We start from the raw sequence: 14,885 nt of genomic DNA, 5'->3' as shown, positions 1-14,885 counted from the left end.
CTGTGCTCTTTACTATAATAGTATCTGAAAGGCAGCTTTGCTGATCCTTTGCTCTTCTGTTATTAGAGAGAGGTATGCAGTCCAAAATGCAATCTCAAGATAAACAATAAAATGTTTTCTATTTCAATATGATTCATGGAGCTCTTGAAAAGAGATATTTGCCTTTAAGAGTTCTTAGCATCCTAAAAAGAACCAGCAAATAAAAAATGCTGAGAGCTATCAGTAGCTAGAGTTGAATCTAAAAACAAGTCGATAAAATCTGATTTGCTAGGAATGTGTGTTTAAATCAAAATGATCCAGATTAGAACTTTATTTAGGAACAGGAAACATGGGTTTGCTTGACTTACTATGGCAGTCCCTTTGTGCCATGAAACCGGGGGGTGGGGGGTGTGTGTGGAGCAGTGTCCTACAAGTTCTTGACTTCTGGGAAATCTTGAAAACTTGTGGTTTGTTCTGACTTGGTTTTAAATCAGACTTCAGAAGACTCAAAACTTCCTGCAAGCTAGGAACTCTTTTTGGTCAGCTATTTTCATTAAAAAAAATAAGTATCTATTATGCTGAAAAGAGGAAGCAAAATACTAGGGTTTTAAAGCTTATTTGCTGCTGCTTACTGTGGATTACAGCCAGTCTTGCTTAATTTTTACATGCTATATGGTTTATTTCCTGTCTTTATGTAGCAGCATGTTAAGCATCATGTGGTTACATGAAAAGTTTAATATCAAAAAAAAAAAAAAGTTTTTGAATGATGTTCAAAGTCATCTGGTGCCAATAAAACACAATTTACTTTTTTCAGTGTAATACTTAATCTTTAGATCTGTTACAGTACAAATCAAATCTTTTTAAACAGAGTTAAAAGATCTGCAGACAAGTATAATCTTGGAGGAAGGGAGGAAGCATAAGTAAAACTAGAAACTCCTGATGGTGATGGTATACACTGATTTTAAGATGGTACACTTATACCATCAGGAAACTGAGGTCTATTTTGTTACTGAAAGTACTTTCTGCAGCACAAGCCTTTGCTTGAGTTCTTTTTTCCTGATTATTGCTTCAGAGACCCTGAGAATCCCTACTAATTCCTGATTATTGCTTCAGAGACCCTGAGAATCCCTACTAATTCCACTTGTGCCTTTACATTTAAGTATTTCTCTTGTTCGTGTTGCTTTGTCCTCTGTTCAAGGTGTATGGGGACCCAGTTAAATTCTTATAAAGACAGTAGAGTATATTTTCTACTTTGTGGCTTGACTTCCTAGTGAGTTCATTTTTTCTCCATCTTCATTAGATTATTGGCTATATCATTTATTTAGCCATACAGGTATATTTAGTAGTCAAGCATACTAGCATTTACAATGCTAATTTTTCAGACGCCAGTAAGAAGACAAATGAAAGCTAAACAAGCAAATGTGCAGTCCTATGGTGTGACAAGTTCCACAGCACGGCGCATCTTGCAGTCTTTGGAGAAGATGTCAAGTCCTTTGGCGGTAAGTGGCTCTCCCTTTAATTTCTTGTGTTACTAAAAATTGCAAGTATGACAGTACAAGTATAAAGATGTTCTTTATGTTATGTCCAGATTAATTATTGCACTATTTGTTCAACAGGATGCTAAAAGGATTCCATCTTCTGTTTCTTCTCCACTGTCTTCTGTAAGTTGATTGCTAAATCTCCACCTTTTTACTGCATGCAAGCTTCTCTTAAAAAAAAATCTTCCTCTAATATTTAGGCTTACTTTTTTCCTCTAGCCTATGGACAGGAGTGTGCTGGATATTACTGGCTTCCATTCAAAACAAAAACAGGTAAGAATCCATAACGTCTTAAGCTGAGTTACATAACTTTCTCTGTTTTATAGATATTACCAGAAATTTCACAAACCTAAAAGACAGCATACACATGAATTCAAGTTAAATTTAGCATTCTACGAAGTATAGCTGTCCTGGCAGTGCACGTATTGTTAAAAAAATATCTTTCTGCCCACACTAAATGATGGGCTGTGAAGATTACTCAGTTTAAGGATGATGTTATTTTTGTATTATGGTATCTTGATACATCAATGAAGAACAGATTTTCTGGAACATGCACAGTTTTATGTTGTGCTGTAACTTGAAGTTAAGCTGCATGTTGAATTTTGTTTTTAGGAAAACTTTCTCTTGGAGAAATCATCAGAAATGAAAAAATATTACTTGAGTTGTCATACAGATTCTGTCAGACTTCTGTGTTCATTTCAGTGCAAAAAAGTAGCACTTCTCCTTTTTATTCCTTCTTGATATAAGAAGAGGAAAATTGTTTTGTCATGTGTGCAATCCTGTGTTCCTAAATTCCTATTCTAAGGTGGCATTAAATTGGTGGTAATGCTGTAGTAAATCATGATTTCCTTCATTTTTGCTTAAAAAGTGAAAATTAGTCATGTTTTTTTAACTGAGCTTTAATATTGTGTATCATTGCGTTTATTCAATTCTGAAACCCACAAAAGGCCACTTTAACAACAGGTGGCTGAAGGAACAAAAGGATGATTTTCCTTCCATGCAAACTTTCCATCTGCCATTTTAGTGAGAAAGTGGATGGAATGTCTTAAGTTTCTATCCTAATCTCTTGATTAAAAGTATAACTGTATTTACAAACACTTCAGAACTAAAAAACATCTCAGATTTCCTGTACTGTTTTTTTTAACCATGTGCTAAGTTACAGGTACCTTGAAAAGTAAAGGATATAATTTCTTTACTATAAATGGTGTCCAAAATAATTGAAAACAAAGCTGATATGGATTCTCAGTTAAATTGTGCAACTACACCTGTGATGAGGCATTAAGAAAGATCTACCAGATTTGCAACAGACAGCCTGGAGTTGTCAGCCAGTAAAGGAATGTTGCACACAGCTGTCACTGGGTAAAAGAAGAGAAATTGTCTATTCCAATGTTAGAATTCATAATGTTTGGCATGGAAAGGAAAGCCCTTGATGAGAAGTAATTGTTTGCCAAGGAGAGGGTCATGTGTTTTGCTGCTAAAGTAAATGTGTAGTTGACAGAACACTTGTGCGCTGAAGCAAAACTTTTGCAACGAGTAGCAGTGATGTGGTACATTTTTCGTATTCCAAGGGTCTGCGCAAGGCAGAATAGCGCTCTCACATCTAGCTGGGTGACTTTTTTTTTTCTTCAATTTTAGTCATTTACATTTAAAACCACCAATGAACCATCCTTTTCTCAAAACAGAGTTGTGAGTTTAAATAAAACACATTTTATTCAAGATTTCAAAATCAATATAATCATTTTTAGAAAGATGTACTTTTAATTGTTTTAGAGATGGTACAGTGTGAATTTTATTACCAAGAGTTAGGAGGATACTGTGAAATTAATGCTGCACTGTAAGCACAGTTTTCTGCCGATACCAATTTAATTAGCACACATCCTTAAGACAACTGCAGATGGAGTCTTCTGTAGAAGTTGTAGTCTTTTGGGGTCACTTTTCTGTTTGACAATTAAGTTAGTTTTGCATTGAGGAAGGTCAGTTCTAGAATGTACGGTGCTGTCTGTTAAAAATTAAATTTGGCCTATAAAAATGCTTTGAAAATGAAAGTCAGACCAATACTTTGGGCTTATTTGATGCAAACCTAAAACTTTGGATCATATTTGAATGAATAATGCTTCCCTCTAAGATTATTTGACAGCATTTTTTTGAAAGTGCTCTAGAGATCATGTTACTTCAAAGGAGGAAAATGTAGGAAAAAACAGAGCCCAGAAGCCTGGCTAAGCCAGGCTTAGCTGCTTAACACTTCGAATGTTAAATTAATGATTTAAGCTACTAATAAACTTACAATGTGAGAAGGGGAAAGGAAAAGGTGGGAGCCTATTATAGTAATATTTATTATTTTGATTATAATAACATGAATTATTGTATCTATAAAATTAACTGCAAGTCAGACTTTGGCTACTTATTTGGCTTTTTGGATTTTGTACCTGGTTTTAGGGCAAACTTCCCTCTTGAAGTTGAATACGTCTCACTTTCTCAAACCGTTTTCACTGAGAGCCAAAACTGATGGAAGATTTATAGTACTGTAATTTTTTCATAAATGAATATTTTAGTTAACTTGGGCAGGTGCAAATATAAATTGATTGCTGCTTCCCTTTCAAAGATGGAAACTCAGCATCCACCTGTCCAGAAACTTGTGACACCAAAGGCAATCTCTCTGTCAGTGAGTCGGACCCAGTATTTTAAACCATCTTTGACTCCAGCTACTGATTCCAGTAAGGTTCGCCAGAGAGTAGATATAAAGCACAAAGTAAGTACCTTTTCTGATCCTTGTCTGCCCATTTTTACCAGCTTGGAGTATTTCTAACTAATCCTTCTACTAATATGCTCTTTCCTGGCAGAGGATATTGATAGTATGTTTGAGGTGAGAGTTAAGGGAGCAGGAACCATTCCAAAAGGAATATTCGAGTTTTTATGAATTTAATTGTATTTATGGAACACTAAATGTCTGGTGGTTATTTTCACAATGTAGTGATGTGCTATTGGCTAAGGCTGTACTCAGAGGAAAAAAAAATTGAAAGACAACACCTTCCTTTCCTCTGTGTAAAGTTCTCACTGATGGAACATACTGAGGTGTATAAATTCTCTTTCAGATGAGGTACATGCTCCAAGTGAGATTTCTAACAATAAGTGTAATTATCAATTTTCTTAAATTTGGTGTAGATGGAGTCCCTGTTTAACTTTCCTTAAAAGATGATTAGTATTTTTTTCAGAAAACAAACAAAAAAACCCGCTGTGCTTCCAATATCAGTTAGTCTAGATGTAAAAATGATCAGGTATTAAATCTATGGGCTTTGTTAGGCAAGAGATCAGACTAGGCAGTCGTACTGGTTGCTTCTTGCTTTAAATCTCTCCGTCTCTGTGGTGTTTAGCCTGTGCAATCTTTCTTTGATGGGGAGTTCTAAAATGCACATAGCAGCAACTGCTTGGGATTTTTTTTTTGGTGAAAAATAGGATTATTAAAAAAGTAAACCCTTTTTATGGGTTGGTAAAGTTTTTATTAGAAAACTCGATTTGATTTCCTCCTGTCCCATATCATTTAGATCACATTTTGTTTAAAATAATTACATCTTGTGGTACAGCTTCTGACATTTGTTTTAGTATAAAGGATTTTATCAGTTCATCCACAGTGCTGACTGAAGTAGTGTTGCCCGTTTTAGCTGCAAATTTAACTGGAGTGTACCTAGAAATACTGAGTCCAGGGACAAGCTTAAGTAGATGCGATATATTTAATGGTGTGTGTATATATATATTAAAAAAAAAAAACACACAAAGTGTAAGAGTTGTTGTTTGTCTTTGCTTTGTGCATAGAATATTAATGCATTCAGATAAACCTTGTAATAAACCAAACCTAAATTGCAGGGAATGAGAGAGAAGAGTTTGCCTACAGAACAGCGAGTAGAACCACCTGAAAGGTATGAGAAATCTATTGTTAGCTTTCTTCCTTCAAATAAGGATTTTAAATCATCTCCTTTGTTACTACAGTCTCCATGCTTGTCGTCTTTGGAAGGGCAGTGACAGTATAAAAATGAATGGGAATATCAGTGAAGATTTTTTATTATTAGAGAGCTATGAAGTATGCAGATTCTGTTTAAAGATCAATCTATGTGTGAGAAAAGTGTTAATTTTATGAAAGGAAGATGAACAAGAATAAAATTACTATATCAGTAATTCTTTTTTTAACCAAATATATCTTCTGACTAGGATATGAAGATGGGAAGCAAGGCTTGTGTGATGCCATACCCACAAAAAGGATACCTGCCTTTCAAGGCCCAATTATTTTCCTTTCTCTAGGAAGTATGGATAGTTTTCTAGTTAGTTCAACTAAATTTCTGATGTTACTAAGTTTGATTTGGAAGATCATTTTGCAGTTTGTCAGCTGGATTACTGTTATTTGAATGAAGCCATTTGTCCATCCTGGTGTTCGTTAGGGAAACAGCTATTAGTTTTATCTTTTTATCTAATTGCTGGAGTCTGCAAGCTCTGTCCTAAAGGACAGAGTCCTTTCAGAAGGAGTCTTTATAAGGTGAAATAACAGCTTGTAGTTCATGAGTATGTTTGGTTTTCAATTAAAAAAGGCAAAAACCTGGAGGGAAGGGTTTCTGGGGGAGTAGGGAGGGTGTTTTGTTTTGGTTTTTCTTTTACTGCTCCTTCCATGGAGAAGTGACTTCTCGGCTTTGTGAGTTAGCATGGAAAACAGGAGCACCTCAGAATCCTCTAATGCCAAATGCTAATTAGTCTCTAAAACAACAACAGAAATGCAGGAGAGTGAATAATTGTGTTTCTTCTGTGCTTATGTTGAGCAGATTGTGTTGTGCTACACTGCTTACTTTTGGTTTAGGTTGAGTGACTTCACTTCCAGGTAATATTGACGGCTTTCTCTTCTGGGCGAATACTGTTTTGGGTAATGAGTGAATTAAGGCATTTTGCTGCATTATAAGTGTGTGTTTTGGGCGATCTGTTCTTTTCGAAGAACAGTAGTAGGAAATTGTATTTTGTTGTCTCTGTATTCATCTTCCAAGCAATTCTTAAGCCTTGGGCATTCTTTACCTTGTAAAGAACCCCATTTGTTTTGGCATCTAATAGTTTGTCTTCACAATAACCACCTTTCCAGTGATGTGAGAGACTGGCTCTCGGGTTCTGGGATAGGTGCAAGCAGATGTTAAGTTTTAACTGTGGTTTTTCAAACTGTTCCAAATGTTCTTTGGTAGAACTCCTTTCATCGCCTCCGTGTAGAAAGGAAGTCCAGCAACCGACGTTACTTTTAATTTGGTTCACAGATTTTTAGTGTTTTGTTTTACTTTTGCTTCTGGAGTAGATAGATGGTCTTGTTGGGTGCCATCTTCTGGCTCAGGAGCCCAACACTGGTAAGTGGCAGCTGGCAAGAGTTCCTTTTTGCAGCTGCCCTGCGGTATTTTGGTAATGGATTTTGATTTTTAAATCTGGATCAGAATTGTAGATTGGATTTATTTGCTTAAAGACAGGAAACTTTATCCTTAAAAGCTGACAGGTGTTTTCAGGAAAGAGGAATATGGGCTATTATGGGCAGGCTATAATTGTCTGAATAAAGCTCTGTTTTGACATGAGATTTTTTCAGAATTCTAATTGCTGTCAGTTTGGATTAGAAAAAAATCTGAGCATATGGTCTTAAAGATCTGGTTGCCTTTCAATGGTTACTGTGCTAAGAGCTCAGCAAACTATTTTCAAGGATCTGACCAGTTTAGGTCAATTCTCTTCAGTCTTCTGGAAACTTGACCTGGTGTCTTCAGATCTGATAAAATATAATTTTGTGATGGCTGACTGCTTAGCTATAAGGTGAGCTTTAAGATGGTATTTTTTTTTTCCATGGATACTTCATTTTGATGCAGTGTTTTTTTTTTATTGTTGTTGCTACTCTGTGGCACACCTCTGTTGTGTTTGTTTTTTTTCCTTTCCCATTTGGATTAGGAAATCTTTCTGGTTTTGATCTAGGCTTTTGTAATGAAAAGAGAATTGCCTTTGTATGCCTTACGAAAGGGATCTGTATTCATGTCTGAAAAGACTTCTGGAACACTGGCACAGCCAAACAGCCCTGCCGCCTCTGCTGATGGCCCTGGGAAAGCCAGAGCTGCTCCTGAAGCTTTTACCATACTGTCTTGCTGCACAAATCTAAACCTCTGTGTTCCTGCCAGCTGTAGGCAGACATCTTGCATGTGTGTATGTATGTGCACACATGCATGCACACATGCGTGCACACACACACAGCGAGCAAGCTGTTCTTTTATACCCCTACCACGATACACGTTCATTGTGGAAGCAGAGAACTGATAGCTGAAATTTCCACTGTCCGGACTATTGAAAGGAAACATTAGAAAATAAGTCTAAATTAGTTTTTCTATTTCTAGTCTTCTGGCTCAGTCATCGCTGCCATATGGATGTTGTGACTGCTTCTCATATAGGTCCTTCTCATTACTGCTTGTGTTAAAATAGTTCTTACTATTTAGAACATCAGGTATTTACCAGCATTTGGCAACTTGCGAAACGTCTTTAGTTTTTTCTGATTCTGATTAGGTTTCAGTTCCAAGACAAATAATGGGTATGATAACTTGAAAAAATTAGTTGATAAGTGGGTTTTGTTGTTGTTGTTTTTTCAATCTGTATACTGTTTTTCTGTGCCAGCAGTCTGACATACCCCAAATTTAGTACTCCTGCATCCAATGGTCTATCTTCGGGAGGAGGAGTGAGTGGTGGTGGCAAAATGAGAAGGGAAAGAGGAGTACATTATGTATCAAAACCTGGGCAAGAACAACAGGTAAGTGACTCTCAGATAATTTCTCTGACTGAGATTACTGAAGGAACTAGTTAAATATGTATAGTTTAGGACTTCAGAAGTAGTAGGAAAAAAGTGGACAGTGGGCAAGAGTGACAATTTTGAGCTAGTTTTCACTACTTTCACTGGACGGATGGTGGATGTAGTGTAATGTGAAAGAGGCTTCCCATAAATTAAAATGATCTGGTACACTAAGGTGGGGAGATCAGGATTCCCTTTGAAAACTTGCTTTATCTTAGTATATTCTATTCTTATGCTTAACTTTGTTAACCAATTGGGGTGGGAAAAGATGAGATTGTCTTGTAAAAGAGAAAAATTAAAATTGAAATTTACAACTTCAGGAAGTGGAGGAACCAGTACTACCGAAAATATCCTTACCCATCAGTACTACATCGTTGCCTCAGTTCAGTTTTAGTTCTCTTACCAGTAATGCTGTCTCATCATCACCAAGCACTGTTTCAGCATCAGTGATGAACAAGGTAAATCTTTATTGTATATTTTTAGTATTTCTTAGGATTAGTGTGCACATGCTTTGTTGCATACTGAGTTGTTCCAGGGTGCTCATGAAACTAATCAGTATTAGGTTATACCTAGTTGAATAAATTAGGGTTGATTTGTATTCTGATTTGAGGGGAAAAAATCCATACAGATTTTGATTCAGTTTCTCTCCATCTTACACTTCGCAAACTTCTGGTTAATGTAGTTGTATAACTGTTTCAAATGCTATGGAAATTTTGTTGGGATTTTTACGCCATGTTATTTACCAAATTACAAGTAGTATTAATGGCCATATAAGCCCAGGGTGATGTCCATCAACTGGAATATTATTGAAATAAAATAGATAAAATAATGAAATAAATGAATGAAATAGAATAATGAAATTAAAATAAAATAAATAAAATAAAATAAAACAAAATAAAATAAGATATATTTGTGTATATTTTGAAGCAGATTTCTGCTTTAATATGTTGAAGTATTTGTTGCCGCTCTTTGACTTAGGCCAACTGAATTGAGTAAACTTGAGTTTAAGGTTCTTAAGCTGCCTGCTCTTCTTTTCTATATATTTAATAAATTTAGAACTGAGTAGCATCTCAATTTTTATATTGTGGTTTATGGCGTTTGGTTTTGAAAATGCTCTACTATATACTCATTTGCAAACTTAATTTTGTATTATTATGTTTCTTATATGTGGATTAGAAAAATCTCAAGCATGAGATTTCTGAACTCCGCTGCAGAACTTCTGTTGGATAGTAAATTCAGGTAGTTGATGTTGTTTCACTGGCATGTTTTTCCTTTAGATACAAATCTTAATTCTTTTGAAAATATAGGTACAACTAGCAAGTAACGCTGGCAGTCCTGTGTTCAGATTTTCATCTCCAATTGTAAAATCTACTGAGGCAGAAGTGCTACCTCCCTTGTCTGTAAGTAAATATTGTAGAAGCTTAACTTTTTTTTAAGGATCTTAGTAGAATATTGCAGAACAATAAACCAAAGTTGGCTCTGATAAGGGGGAAATGAATATATAGATTTCTGGCATATGATTTGTTATTCAGCATGTATACTTATACTGAAAGTTTAAAGAACAGATTTCAGTTTTATATTTATGTGAAATTCTATTAACATTTTTTTTTGTGTCAGAATTTGGAAGCTCTTTTTTTTTCCTTTTGTAGCAGATCGGGTTTACGTTTAGTGTTCCTGTTGTAAAATCAGCAGAGCTTTCTGGATCCAGCGATACGCCAGTGACATCCCTACTTACCCTAGGTAACTGAAGTTTTAGCATTTCAGATCAGAGATGTTGATTTATTTTTGAATCGTAAATGCTAAATCTGTTTTTCTGTGAGCATGTTTGCAGTTTCAGGAAGCAAATGCATACAATTTCATGAGTTTCAGAAATGGTAAAGAAGTGTGGTTTTAGTATTTCCAGTCAAAGCAAGGTGTTTCAGTGTTTGTAGCTTATCACTAAACTACCTCTTTCTGTGGACCTAGCTCTCCAAACTACAGTCCCAGTAGGATGCTCTGCTTCTTGCCTCCTTTAGAACTGGTCTTAATGTCTATTTTACGTTTCCCTTGATGTACTGTATTGCTCGCTCAGAATCAGCTTTAGGCTATGTGGAGAGGAAAGCTTTAGAGGCATGTGAAGGACAGCTGCTGTGACAGTGTAACAACGTGCAGAGACTTTTTTTTTGGCATGATGTAACTGGGAGTAGAACATTTTGGTTCGGTTGTCCAAACTGCAACTTGATTAAGGCTGACACATCCCAAAATGAAATTAAGCTTTCTTGGTAGAAGATCCAAGATTTTCAAGGAGGAAATATATTTAGAGTGTTTTTTTTACTTTCACTTAATTGGGGGGAAAAAAATATTTGCAAGTTTTCCATCAGAATTATTTTTTAGGCTCTCTAAACTTTTCTTTTAAACAGAATTGGTATTAATTTTTAGTTGTGAGTTGACTTTAAGTAGGAGATTGTATATGCTCTAGAAATTAGAAAGTATTTTTTTATTTGCTGTAAGTACAAACTTCTGGACGTCTGTGGTATTTTTTCAGTGACAGACCTGCTTTTTCTGTTGTAAATACATTGTGGATATTCGTATACTGACGTATGAGTTGGAAATTCTTGTTTCTAGAAAATGTGAATGTGTTGTTTTAAGTGGATTGCTCTATGAAAGATTTTTTTGTTTTGTTTTCTTTTGTTTTTAAAGACGCCACCACTGTAAACAGCACCAGCAATAAGAAGGAAGAAAATGAAGAGTACAATGGCCCCTTCAAACCTGCAAAAGTCTTGAAGGAAGGGAGTGTGTTAGATATTCTAAAAACCCCTGGTGAGATGATAAACTATTTTTAAAGAAACTGCATAAAACATGTTAGCATTCATTGATAAATAACTTTAACGTCATGGTTAATATAATATTAGCTATAAAGATGCATGTAGGAGTACATTGCATAAGCACTCTGTCTGTTAAGGTAGGTCTGCCCCTTCTATCATAAGTGACTTATAATGCTGAAAGGAAAACTGCAACTTCAAAAACAAATGCATGCAGCTCCTTTATGTGTTATAAGTGAAGTGTAAAGAGAAATTAGTCAAATAATCAATGTTCTATTTTAAATAAATAAAATTTATAAATAGAATTGTAAAGAAAATTTTTTGTAAAGCTCAGTGTGCCTCTCCCACCTTCACCAGCCCGGGGGGGGGGGGGGAGGGGGGGGGAAGGGAAAAAGAAAAAAAAAAAAAAAAAGGTAGTTTTGTTCCTAAAGAGATTTCAAAAGCTGCAAGTCTTTTGCCTTTTGTTAAAATAATTGTTATGGATAGCATTTTAAATTTTAAACAAAAGTGGGATGTTTCACTTCAGCTTCAGTTGCATCAGGATATTTTTTTGATGAAGTGACAAATCCTTATACTTTTTAAGAAGATAACACCTTTTTATATTACAGTTAAAGGAGAGAAAATACATACTGCATGCATTTGGTTTAAGGAAAGGCCTATGAGTGAGGTGGCAAATTGTTTATCAATTTAAGAGAAGTAGGATCTAAATCCACGTTGCTCAGAGACGCAGCTTTAAACAATGAAAGTTTTTTTTATCTAGCATTAAAAGTAATTTGAGCTACTATTCAAGATGCATTGCCTTAATGTTTTCTTGAGTGTTTCAATATTAGTACTGCATATTTTCTGTGAAAGTTGGCACCTTTAAATAGGATCTGGCCTATGTCTGGTGCATTCTGAACAAAGATTATAGAATATGAGACAATTAATTGCTCTGTCCTCATTTTTTCTTACTTAATGTTCAGCATCAGTGGGGAAATACCATGTGGATAGCTGCTCCAAGTACAAACTTCTGTACGGTTGCTGAAGTAATTGTCAGTCAGCTGCTACAGCAAGAATAGCTTTACAAATTTGATTTGAGTGGGCATAGCATCTTAAAATAACATTGGATTATTTCCATTCAAGGATGGGATAGCTTTCAGGGCTGTTCATAAGAGCATCAAACAGTGAAGATTTTGCTTAAAACTTTCTTGGATATTAAGAGATAAATGAAGCTTTAACTAAATGTTCTATTGTGTCCCAGTGTAGCACATGAAATTTCATCCCTTCGGATAAGATTTCCCAGGGGCTTGCTGCTGCACTCTGTCGGGATATGTAGTTGTAACCGCTGGCACTTGGGTTTATGTTTATGCCATCTGTTATGATAAGTAGCCTAGTTACAGGTGGTGAGGTACTGCTTTAGCAGTAAGCTCTCTTCCTGTTTGTTTGTTTTTCTAGGCTTTACTTCTCTGAAGACCCACGCCTCTACAGCTGCACAGCCTGTTACAGCAAGCACAGTGGTCTATACAAGGCCTGCAATAAGCAGCTTTTCTGCAGGTAAAGAGACCTCTAAACAAGCTTCATCGTTTTGGCAGTCTGACACATGCGACCCGTGCCTGCAAAACAAGGCCACGGAGAGCAAATGTGGAACCTGTCAAGCTGCTAAAGTGTTGACAGCTGAGAGTACAAAACAGACAATAAGCTCAAGCCCAAGCAGCACCTCTAAGTCAGCAGCCCCCGCAGCAGGGGCGCTGGGCTTTGGAGACAAATTTAAAACAGCACCTGGAACATGGGATTGTGATACGTGTCTAGTCCAGAACAAACCCGAAGCTACCAAATGCATAGCATGTGAGACACCAAAGCCTGGCACGGGAGTAATGCCTGCTCTGACACTGCCAGCGGTCACGGACAGCTCGGCGACAGTTACTTCCTCCTCCAGCGGCACGGATGCAATGGTCACCCCAGGGTTTGGAGACAAATTTAAGAAGCCCAAAGGCTCCTGGGACTGTACGGTGTGCCTTGTGTCAAATAAGGCAGAAGACAGCAAATGCATAGCCTGCCAGTCTGAGAAACCAGGTATGTGGGTTTGCTTTCTCGTTTCACATCTCAGCTTCTGCAGATTCTTTACAGAATGAAATAAATTGCTCATTCAAACAACACATCCTAAGCAGGAGAGCTGTATGCCCAACAGGGAGGATGGAGTAGTGTCTGCCTGCACGAGTGACTTTTGAGGTGGCAGCCAAGACTGCAGTCTGTCACATGAATTGAACTGACTGGGGAATATATTAGTACAGAGCCGAATCCAAGCAACTGTGCCCTGCGTTTGCAGCTGGTCAGGAAAGGTGGCTAGCTTGGATACCTTGATTAAGTTGCAGCCACTTTACTAACTTTCACCAGGGAGAAATGAAGGAGTTAAACATTATCGCTTTTTCTCCTTCAAAACATAATTACAGACTGGAGACATTATCTTTGGCCCCTCTTGAGTGACATCTCTTCCTCTCCAGGGCAGAAAAGTCCGAAGGAAAGTATTGTCTCTTTGGGGCCTCCTCATGGAGGTCTCTGCCACTGTTGGAAACAGTGTCACTTGTGTAACTGGACACAGAGTTGGGGATTTGGGAGTCTTGGGCGCCTTGCCTGTTTTTTTGTTGTGGGGTAGCTTTGAACAAGTCTGTCTTTGGAATCCACTGATGAATCAGTCTGACAAGTCGTTCACAGCCTCCCATCACTTCACAGGGACTGTAAGTTGAGTGCTGCTAACGTTGACTAGCAGTTAGCACCGCCATCAGAAACACGTTCTGTAGTTTTAGTCAAGTATGGCACCTTTCATCTACGCCCGAAATGGGCCGTGTCGCTGTATCATATGAAACACACTTGCTGTTACAGTGTGACATTGGTTCCATTTGTGCTTAAAATTATATAATAGATAATAAAGAAGAAATTGTGTATTTCTATTACATTCCTTGGGTTCTTGGACTGAGTTTGACCGAAATTACTGAACTTGCTTGGCTCGGTACTGTAGTACTCTGTCCACTTCATAACCTAGCAGGCATTTACGAGTTCCTCAAAATGCCTGTGTCCACTTTAGTATTAAAGCAGGCTGTCTAACTGTTTTCCTCATTGCTTAGGGAGTTCAGTGCCTGTGACCAGTAGCAGCGTTTCTGCCTTTTCTGCTTCTTCTGGAGGATTGCTGGATTTAGACAAACTCAAGAAGCCTGAAGGAAGCTGGGATCGTGAGGCCTGCTTGGTCCAAAACAAAGCAGAAGCCACAAAATGTGTAGCCTGTGAAAATGCAAAGCCAGGCACCAAAGCAGAGCTCAAAGGTAATACTTAATGAGGAGTGTGCACATTCTGTGATTCCTTTGAGGTACAGCAGACCTGTTTATTTTTCCTCTAGGAATTTTGCTTAAATGAGGTAATATGCCTGCATTTCCCTGCCCCGAGCAAATTTATGCTTTTTAGAGAAAAGCTTTGATAAATGGCATACTAGTTCTTTACATGCCTTATGTTCTGTTTGTCTGAAGTTTAGACTTGAAAAAAAACAAACAAACAAAACCAAACAACCCCCCCCCCCCCAATATGATCTTTCAAAGAAGTTGGTAGTATATTTTTTCAAAGCCAGAGGGTGGACAAAAGAAGGCCTTTGTGAAAAGGTGCACGTAGAGAGGAGGTGTGTGTGTGAGCGGGTGTTTTGTTTTGGGGTTGAGGTTTTTGGTAGAACAGTTTTGACTCTGGCAAGTTTAGGATCAGAACCACAGCATGCAT

General features: G+C 37.1%; 1 protein-coding gene across 4 annotated transcripts in view; it reads left to right on the top strand.

Annotated features, from left to right (window-relative positions):
* Positions 1–14,885, top strand: part of NUP153 (nucleoporin 153) — a 41,164-nt gene that overhangs the window by 18,711 nt on the left and 7,568 nt on the right. For 2 of the 4 annotated variants that reach the window (XM_064507021.1, XM_064507019.1), the window contains exons 6-17: positions 1,362–1,478; positions 1,596–1,640; positions 1,737–1,790; positions 4,120–4,266; positions 5,379–5,431; positions 8,175–8,307; positions 8,667–8,804; positions 9,654–9,746; positions 9,996–10,086; positions 11,026–11,145; positions 12,582–13,199; positions 14,249–14,443. In XM_064507021.1, coding sequence (XP_064363091.1) covers positions 1,362–1,478; positions 1,596–1,640; positions 1,737–1,790; positions 4,120–4,266; positions 5,379–5,431; positions 8,175–8,307; positions 8,667–8,804; positions 9,654–9,746; positions 9,996–10,086; positions 11,026–11,145; positions 12,582–13,199; positions 14,249–14,443 — 1,804 coding nt within the window. The remainder of the gene's footprint in view (positions 1–1,361; positions 1,479–1,595; positions 1,641–1,736; positions 1,791–4,119; positions 4,267–5,378; positions 5,432–8,174; positions 8,308–8,666; positions 8,805–9,653; positions 9,747–9,995; positions 10,087–11,025; positions 11,146–12,581; positions 13,200–14,248; positions 14,444–14,885) is intronic. The other 2 variants (XM_064507020.1, XM_064507022.1) reach the window with 2 other exon arrangements.

Source organism: Dromaius novaehollandiae, chromosome 2 (assembly GCF_036370855.1).
Source record: "Dromaius novaehollandiae isolate bDroNov1 chromosome 2, bDroNov1.hap1, whole genome shotgun sequence".
NCBI lineage: Eukaryota > Metazoa > Chordata > Aves > Casuariiformes > Dromaiidae > Dromaius > Dromaius novaehollandiae.
Note: the sequence above shows the minus strand (reverse complement) of the source record. Positions and strands in the feature narration are given on the sequence as shown.